Source organism: Morone saxatilis, unplaced genomic scaffold, assembly GCF_004916995.1.
Source record: "Morone saxatilis isolate NCDOM2014 unplaced genomic scaffold, NCSU_SB_2.0 Contig23, whole genome shotgun sequence".
Classification (NCBI taxonomy): Eukaryota; Metazoa; Chordata; class Actinopteri; family Moronidae; genus Morone; species Morone saxatilis.
In genome coordinates this window covers 22,813,550-22,822,954 of record NW_023339796.1, presented here as the reverse complement: position 1 = coordinate 22,822,954, position 9,405 = coordinate 22,813,550, and the positions used below count along the sequence as shown (strand labels likewise).

The 9,405-nt window shown below is 44.0% G+C and overlaps 1 protein-coding gene across 1 annotated transcript in view; it reads left to right on the top strand.

Annotated features, from left to right (window-relative positions):
- Positions 1-322: 322 nt before the first annotated feature.
- pappa2 (pappalysin 2) overlaps positions 323-9,405 on the top strand; it is a 74,147-nt gene continuing 65,064 nt past the window's right edge. Inside the window, exons 1-4 of the mRNA XM_035671019.1 lie at positions 323-2,107; positions 6,971-7,203; positions 8,153-8,380; positions 8,489-9,087. Coding sequence (XP_035526912.1) covers positions 1,096-2,107; positions 6,971-7,203; positions 8,153-8,380; positions 8,489-9,087 — 2,072 coding nt within the window. The 5' untranslated portion in view covers positions 323-1,095. The remainder of the gene's footprint in view (positions 2,108-6,970; positions 7,204-8,152; positions 8,381-8,488; positions 9,088-9,405) is intronic.

Below are 9,405 nucleotides of genomic sequence, written 5' to 3'. Positions count from 1 at the left end.
GGATATTACTACTACTGCATGGACCGGTGCAGAGGAGCAGCAAGTCACTCTCTGGAAGCGCACACAGACGCACAAGAAGAGGAGCTGACGCCGAGCTCTGGTGACTGAACGGACTAATCATTTTTTGTCCTCTCTCAGAAATTATTATAGGAAAAGCTTCTGCTCAACAAGTAGAGGGCTATTTCAGGGCTGGCACTTTGCACTGCACTTCAATTTGCCTCTGGAGTGACTTTTTTATTTGAATACTCTGATTCACCTTTGCAGCCATATTTTGAGGGGCAGGACGCACAGTATGATGCCGCAATGTCAGGGTAAAAGAAATTAGAGGCTTTGCGCAAAGTCAGGGATGGAATGAAAGTGATCCGATTCCACCTGATTTATTCGTGCAAATAAAATCAGATTTTTTTTTTTTAAAGCAAAAGGAAACTGCTTCCACATTTCACTCAGCAATAAAATAATTCTGTTTCTGGCTAATTTGGAATCAGCCTGGTTTTAACATAGTTTCTTTACCTCATGAGCTCCCTGATCAACGCAGACAGAAATAGTTGGACGTTGTTTTGTTCTACCTGTTAACAGAAACTAAGTGAAAGAAGATAGTTTGCAGACAGTGGCTATAGGCTGCATGGATGGAAAGGAGGCAAAGCGTCGCCCCTAAAGGTCCGCGCAAAGTGCACGAGTGTGGAGAGCCACTGCAGCTGCGCCAAGAGAGGATTAGATCGGATCGTTTTCTGTGATTGTGCAGGAGTGTTAACAATCAAAAGCAAAACATATACCAAGAACCTCAAGATGCAATAAATGCATGTGAGACACTTTGAATGTGACATCCTCTTTATTAGTTGAATCCCTTTAGAATGCACTGAAAGTTTGGATTAACTCTCATTATTTGTTTGACAAAGAAGAAATAAAAAAAAATCCCAAAACAGGCAACTTCAACAGCCTTCTTTATTGCTGGGTAAATGTGCGCAAATAAATGTAATAACCTGGTGTGAGACCTCCTGCTGCTGACCTGGAAACCAGAGACACACTCTTAAGAACTTTATTTTCTTCCTTTATCTTCAACAAAACCCCGCCAAATCCCTTCCCCAACCTGACAAAATGTTGTTGATCAGACTACTGGCCATCTTCCTCGTCCTCATCACCAACACGTGGCTGCTCAGCCCGGTCCGCTCCGATGCACTCAGCCGGTACAAACACGCCATGGTCCGGCGGGCGGACCGTGAGCTCTCCAGGCTAGCAGGTGAACCCTGCACCGTCTCCGGCGTCTGGAGGTCCCGGCTGCAACCCCGCTCCCTCTCCCCGTCCCAACACCGCCCTCCAGCGGCCCGTCCGAGGACGCACACGAGCCGGAGAGAGCTGTACACTGTTAGGAGCGCTCCTGAGGTTTGTGCAGGAGGGTGCGGGTTTGATACCGGGGTGCGCCGAGTCGCTCCGGCGCGGCAGGAGAAGGAAAGATGGGGGGACACGAAGGAGCCTGCGGCGGCGTCTGCGGCGGCGGAAGCGGGGAACGGATACGTTACGTTGCCCGGGCGGCTTTATGAGAAACGCTCCACAAACGACGGGAGAGAGACACATGATGTCAGTACAGACGCCACACAGCCGCCCGGGGTGTCTCCGCTCAAAGACGCCGGGCAGACAGTCTCCTCCTCGGGGCACGCGCAGCCTCCGCGCGGCTCCCCCTCCAGGCTCACGCGCAGCCTCGGCAGCGGGTTTCCCTACGAGGAAGAGGGCAACTCCAGCTGGGAAAAAGTTTTCCCCGACAGCTCAACGACAGATTCCAGGGGGCTCCAGGTCCTCTACAGGCTGCAGCAGGAAGATGGAGACCAGCAGTCCTCGACCGGCGGGACATTGGAGGACGCCACCGAGGACTACTCCGGGGAGGTGGAGGAGGCGGACCCGCCGGCGAGCGTGCCCGTCGGCAGCTCCTCTCCCTGGGGGAGCCCCGTGCCGAGGGTGCCCCCTTCCTGGATGACCGCCCTGTACTTCAGCGGGCGTCGGGAGCAGCTGAGGGTGAAGCCGGCTGCGGGAGTGGAGCTGCCGAGGGCCAAGTTCAGCCTGGAGCTGTGGGTGAAGCCCGAGGGAGGGCAGAGCAACCCCGCAGTCATAGCAGGTGGGTGAAACCGACCATGGCCACACACTTGACAGCAGAAGGGGAATACGTGAATTCATTATTTTTTATAGACAACTTTCTGGTCTCAAGCTGTGGACTCGGTCCTCTGTCTGTGTTTAGTGTGTTTATATCACCTGTCGGTTGCCATGATCCAGCATCAGTCTCTTTAATTGCCTTATGGCCGGTCAGTCTCCAACCTCTCACAGTCTGCTTCCCTACGCTCGCTCTCTCCCGCTCTGTGCAAGTAGCCTGGGTTCCACGGCCGCGCACAAGATACATGGTGCTGAATGTATGTTGTTGCAAATTGCTTGTGACAGCTATACTATATCTAGTAACCCTAACAGCATTTTGCGTTTTCCCGTTTAACAGCAATCTCCCTGTGCTGTGTGAAAATTCTCTTGTTAAATGGTTTCCATGAAAAAAGAGATACTGGTCTCAGGAGGCTGTTTCTGGCCACAAAGGTCAAACAGAGTTTACCCAGGGTTCACTCTGTTTGGTTTCTACTGTGGATGTGGTGACAGCCATCAGGAATACATGATGACATTTAGTGCTGAAAGAATTTGATTAATAATTGCTTAGTTGGTTGACAGTAAATTTGATTACTCATTAAGTCATTTCTAAACTGACCAAACACTGGTTTATATGATGATTTATGTGACTGTAAATCAAGTTTGTTTGGGGTTTAGACTGTAGGGCAGACAAAACAAGACATTTGAAGACATGTCAGGCACATCATGAATCAGCCAGGCCGATATATCGGCTGATATCAGCTCATTACAGATACATGAGTGTTGGTTCGTGTTACAGAAATGCCAACGTAGGTTTGAAGTTATTTAGAGACAGTGTCGCCATGCTGTAGTTTATTTGCCCACCAGAGAGAAATAATAAGTTTATCTTTAACTGTAAAAAAGGTCACAAAAATCTAAGGAAGCACTATCAGCATTGTTTATGTTATGTATTTAGGTAAAAAAAAATCTTAAATGACCTGACATATTGGACGTTTAAAACTCTCAAATATTAGTATCAACCTCAAAAACCCAGCATCGTTTTGATGCAGGGATATAACGCATATATCTGTGGTTCCCCATCACATCTGGCTCATTCTCTATACAAGCAGGAGGACTGCACTCAGATCTGTCAGCATAAGAAATAAAGTGGTTAACTGAGACTTTAGTATTGAGATATTGTGTGTTTTTCCCCCAGTTCATGAGTCATATTGGTATCATTTGTCTGTGTCTTTTTCCATTTACCACGCATAAACGGCAGCGGTGTTTCAGTCTTTCTCAAATGTAATCATACATACATTATTTAAAACCAAGCATGTGCAGTCAAATGATCAAATTAAGGACAAAACCCTCATAAAGCACATAAAGCACGCCCTCATTAACCTGACTCAATCCCCCGCCCTACGCCCCCTACCTCACCCTAGTACCCCCTACCCCGATTTAACCTCTTAATCTTGGCATTGTTTGAATTATGGTTAGACCCCTGCTGACAGTACAGATAATTATGATGAACATAATGGGATAATCCTAACAATAATGATGCAATTATAATGAATATGATGGGATAATGTTACTGACAAAGACAATGTGATTACGACAGTGTTACAGGATAATTATACTGCAGTGCTGATAAATATGATTATTATGAACGTACTGATGGTAGTGATGATGATCACAATGGCCACAGTGGTGATTCCAAGATGATTATGATGAAGAAGTTTATTATTATCATGATTACATTATTAATGATAACGTTTAATACCTGTTCTTTATGTCATTACAGCAAAAACACTACTCCTTTCATGCCCCAGTGCCGTGTATTGTGAAGTGCATCAAATAGCCATCAAACCAAGAGTCAGGTGGTGATAAATCCAGGTGATCCTGTATTAAAAACAAATAACTTCAGATCAGTATCAGATGACAGTAACACAGTTTTTAAGCCATTTTAAATAAGCATGCGGTTACATAACCGTGTAAATTCCCAGGGTGTGTGTCATTGAGTCTCTTGACTGTTTCCATTGATTCTGAGCAGTGGCTGCAGACACATTGATCTCATGAAACCGTCACTTAACCAGGCTGTTCACATGAAGATGAACATGAACTGTTTTCCCGACGAGCCGGCATCAAGGATGTTACGTTTGCGAAGCTGCACATTTAACAGAGCGACACGTACATCAAACAAATTAAAAAGCGCTATGGTGCAGCACCACAGCTGTCCAGATAGTGAGGGAGACCACAAACTGTTACGTCCACTCACATTTACTCTGATCAAAGATCCGACTCCATTACTCAACTTTTTTCCCCTCATTGCTTCCTTATGTGAGGGCGGCATTTTGTGGCATGGGCCTTTCTCTTTGTAGTGTCCTGAAGGAATCTGGCAAATACAGTGAAAAACAAACTCCTATTGTTTCTGCTAGACATGACATGACAGTGACATTGGTTTGACTTCTAACGGTCAGTGATGATCTCATAAATCTATTTGTTTGTGCATGTCATCCTTTATTGTTTTGTTACTGTATGTGTTACAGAATGTCGAGAGTCCAGAGTACGCTGCTCCACAAACAATGTAATAATGAAACTGACTGTATATCATTTTAGGTGCTGCATTATTATGGGATGCATATCGTATTATAGGTATTTTACTGCCTTTTGGTCAACATTCATGGAAATACTAAGTGGTTAACTGATAGTACTGGCTGATAATAATGACCAATATTGGTCAATATATTCATTTGGTTCTAATTAGGGCTGCAACTAATGATTATTTTTATTATCAATGAATTGGTTGGTTAGTTGTTTGGTCCATAAAATGGTTAAAAAAATGGTTGTAGTTGACAAATAATTGATTAATCGAGTAATCCTTGCAGTTCTAGTTCTAATAAATTCCACAAGAGAGCAATACTGTACAAGATTAAAATGGTACATCGAAAGCAGGTTAAAAGACCGCCCCATTGGTGGTGCAGCTACATGCTGAGAGGGTGAATAGTCTGGGTCTTAAAACCGGATTTGATTTTCAAATTTAGGCGATAAAAAAGTTCCCTGCCTTCCTTGTTAACTGTAGACCACCTCGTATTTTTCTTCTCTGAGAATTCAAGTACATTGAATGTGTTAGAAAACAGGTGTCGTCAAATAAAATGCCTTTAACTTTGGGTTTGATAAAAAGCCATCTTGTATTTTTCATGCCTCTATGCAGTGCCATCTATGAGAAAAAGAATAGCTATTTAATTAAGTGAATGGCATAGTGGATCACAGAAAATATCAATGACCTTTAGATTGCGGTTACATATGTTATTTAACCAGTGTTGGCGCTTTATGGCATTTCAATTACATTTAATAGTGTAGGCTTGTAAATGTAACATTTTTAAAGCTGCACCAATCAATATTTTCAATGGGTGAAATTACCATGTGTGATGTGAAGGGGGTCCCTCGTAGTGATGAGCCAAAATGATCCCCCAACTCTTCAGTTTCCCTTTAGCTCTACAGAGCGTTTTAGCATCTTGTTTTATTTTCTGGCCCACCATTTTGCTGTTTTTATTGACTCTCACTGCTCTCAACAACCTCATTTCCAGCAACAGGAGGCATTCTTTTCAGCAAAGAAACTCTGATACTGTACACTACCTGCTCAGCATGAAACAGCAGACAAACTTAGCAACTAGGTGGTGAACATAGTAGAGCATTTAGCAGCTAAAGAGCCACAGGACTTGGTTAAAAGGAGAGTGAACATTGGACATTGCCAGAAACATGAATGCTGATGTTGCTCCCCGTCTGCTAATTGTGTAAATGGCTTATCGTTTGCTAACATGTTTGTCACAACAACTTTAGAAGGTGATATGTCAGTGTTTTTGGCTAGTTGTAATGCCCCCAAGTGGCCCAAAAAAATGCAGCTTTAAAATCTTTAGGATCTCCCAAATGAGATGAATGGTAGCTTTGAACTAATGTGTGTCTCACAAAATAAAGACCACATTTCCCGTAAACCTGGTTGTTTTCGTTTTTTTGGCAGTACTTTTTCTGCTGTTACATGAAAGAGTGAAACACAGATTTCCCAGGAAATGAGCTTGTGATACAGATTTGGAAATGCAGTGTATGTAAAGGCTGACTTTTTTATATGTGGATGATTTATTGATGATTAAGTGCACTATGTAGCACATTTAGCTTTTCACGTGTTACTATGATATGCATAGATTGATACTAAAGTATTTTGTGTAATTACATCTGATAGTATAGTAGGCGACATTCAGTATAATCTAATTCACTTGGCAAAGCTGTAGCGTCCTAACCGCCACTTTTTTAAACTGAATTAAATGCTTAACCATGAAACTGGCTCACCTCCTTGGGGATATTTTACTAACACTTTTGCACACATACGCATGTTAGCATACACACATGTACACACACACATACAGTGTTGAGGAGGGTGAAGGGGTTCCCTGACCCTTTGCTGTCCCAGTGTTAGACATCTGGGGAGCAGATGTGGATCTGTGTGTGTCTGTTGCAACAGCAGATGGAAACATCAGGGCCTTGCCTTGGCTGAGTGAAATACCTCCGTCCTCCTTCCCCTCTCTGTTCTCTCCCGCTGTCTCTGCCTCTGTCTATTCTCTCTGTCTCTGTCTCACCCTCTCTACCTGTGTTTCTCAGCCTTACTGTACCTCTGCCGCCTCTTTCTTTTGTCTGCAGGACTGCAATCACTTAGAAAGACTGCTTGTTTGTGTGTTCATTTATTCATTTTGATGGGGGCAATGGCTATTTGTAAATTTGCTGTCCTTTGACTATGCAGCTCTTTTGACTTTGCAGTCAGAATTAAACCAGTGTTCTTTCAAAGTAATACATTTTACTTTTCCCCATTTCCCTTTTGCCATAGGTGTATTTGACAACTGTTCCCATTCACTGAGTGAGAAGGGCTGGTCAGTAGGCATCCGCACTGTGGAACCTGCCGGCACCAAAGACGCGCGCTTCTACTTCACACTTCGCACAGATCGAGCTGTAAAATCCACAACTGTCTATAGCTACCAGCACTACCGAGGCAACGTCTGGACTCACCTGATGGCCACTTACAACGGCCTCCACATGACCCTGTATGTTGATGGAGCTAAGGTGTGTGGTTTTAGTGCAGTTTGCTGGAGTGTGGCCATTTCCCGCTTCACTTTTAACTTGTTGATCATTTAGTAGCTTTTTACAGATTTTTCCCCCCATATCAAATGATCATCTATTTCCAAAGTCAAGAAGGGTCTTTGATGCTTTGCCTTTATGTCAGCATGGACAAAAAGACAGTGTTGACTAATGTAACCAGCTACTGAGCTTGCAAGTCAACAGATCCATCTTTATGGTAACTGAACTCCATCTGATGAAGACTGATGGTTTGTGTCTGAAAGCTTAGGAAAAACTAGAAAGTGGTCCTTGAGTTGGGATTGTTCTGTCAAACTATTAAGGTCAATAATTACCTTTAATGCTGAAATCCTATGATTCCTTTCTTTATCATCAAATTCTATTCATGTCAGTTGCAGACAAAGGTCATAGGACGGAATGAGAGCCGTCTAGTTTCTGATTGGTCCATCCTCAGCTTATCAATTAACAAATCTGGATGCACTGATGAGGGATCGTTTAAGCACATTAGTGCATTATAATTTTGACATGCAAGCAGTTGGTTTTGTTTGTCCTTCCACAGAGGACAGGACAGCTGATTGAAGGTGGGCTTAGTCATTCTGGAGAAAGATTGTTGAGCCTCATTCCCAGGTTTGTGATCCTAGGTCGTCAACTACACACAATGGGAATGAGACTCAACAATCAAACTATCTCTCTCCAGAATGCCTGACCCCACCTTTAATGTCTTGGCTATTATAGTGTAAGCCAGGTTGAATATGTTATATGCCTTAATTTTTTAAGTGATTGCTTTTATATTGGCAGCTGTAAAACCTGGACAACTTAATTCTAATAACTTTATATATAAAAATAAATAAAATTGTCCATAACATAATGAAATGGAGAAACATTTGTTTCTGCCCCTCTTCTCTTCTTGGTTGTCGTCCTCTGCTTTTCCTCTCAGGTGGGAGAGAGCAGTCTCCAGTCGGGGAATCTCTACAGTCCTTTCATGAAGACGTGCAGAACCCTCTTCCTTGGCAGTAACCAATCAGATCAGGGACACAGCTTCAGGGGCCATATAGGGGGTGTGGTCTTGTGGGGCTATGCCCGCTCTCATGAGGACCTGCTGAAGCGACCACTTCAAATTGACAAAAGCGAGCCAGTCCTGGCGTTGTGGGCTGACTTCACTAATGTAATTATAAGCATACTTATCAACATTACTTATTTGATATGAATTGTAATTGGAGTGGAAGTAGTATTGAAATGAATTAAAATATTGTAATAATATTCTAACTTTGAGGTGGGGCAGCTATGGACTCCATACAAAGCTGGCCTCCATCCAACCATCATCACCACTCCCGTCCCTGAACAAGAACTTGTGTCCTCATTCCTGCCGCCACCCTGCGGCCTGACACCCTGCGACAACATCGACATAATCTCTGGCTACAACAACAACTGGCAGCTCCGTGCCCCCAAGCGAGTTCGCTACCGGATCGTCAACCTTTCCAATGACGATGGTGGAAACCCCACTGTGTCGCAAGCCCAGATCCAACTCCAGCACCAGGCTCTAACTGAGGCCTTTCGCCCTTACAACATCACCCTGGATCTGAGCGTGCACACCGTGAAAAACTCAAGCCTCCAACAGCAGTTTATCCTCAGCAACTGTCGAATTGGGAAGATTGGGAACCGCCAGTGTGACCCTGAGTGTGACCACCCAAGGACGGGCCACGATGGAGGGGACTGCCTCAGACTGGGGCCCTGCTACAACTGGAAGAGACAGGATGGAGTGTGTAACATGGAATGCAACAGTATACACTATGACTATGATGATGGAGACTGCTGTGATCCGGAGGTCACCGACGTCCTCAAGACCTGCTTTGATCCTGAGTCCCCCGACAGGTGAGATTCATAGACAAAAGTCATTCTCACCACTTCCAGTCCATCTTTTTACAGATTACATCACAATGAAAGCCTTTCAAGAAAGGAAGGGGTTATGCCTAACCCCTGGAAGACTTTTAATGTGAATTACACCATGGTCTGGGTGAATATTTGATTCTGATTGGCTGCTGGGTGTCCATTAATTCCGGATGTAGGACACCTATTAAGTAGTTCGGCTGCAGCGGTCGCCAGTACACATGCCCTATCGTTCGTGAAAAAATGTTAAACATATTGTCAAATTCTATGCAGTGTTAATGACTTTGAATCTAGCTAGCATAA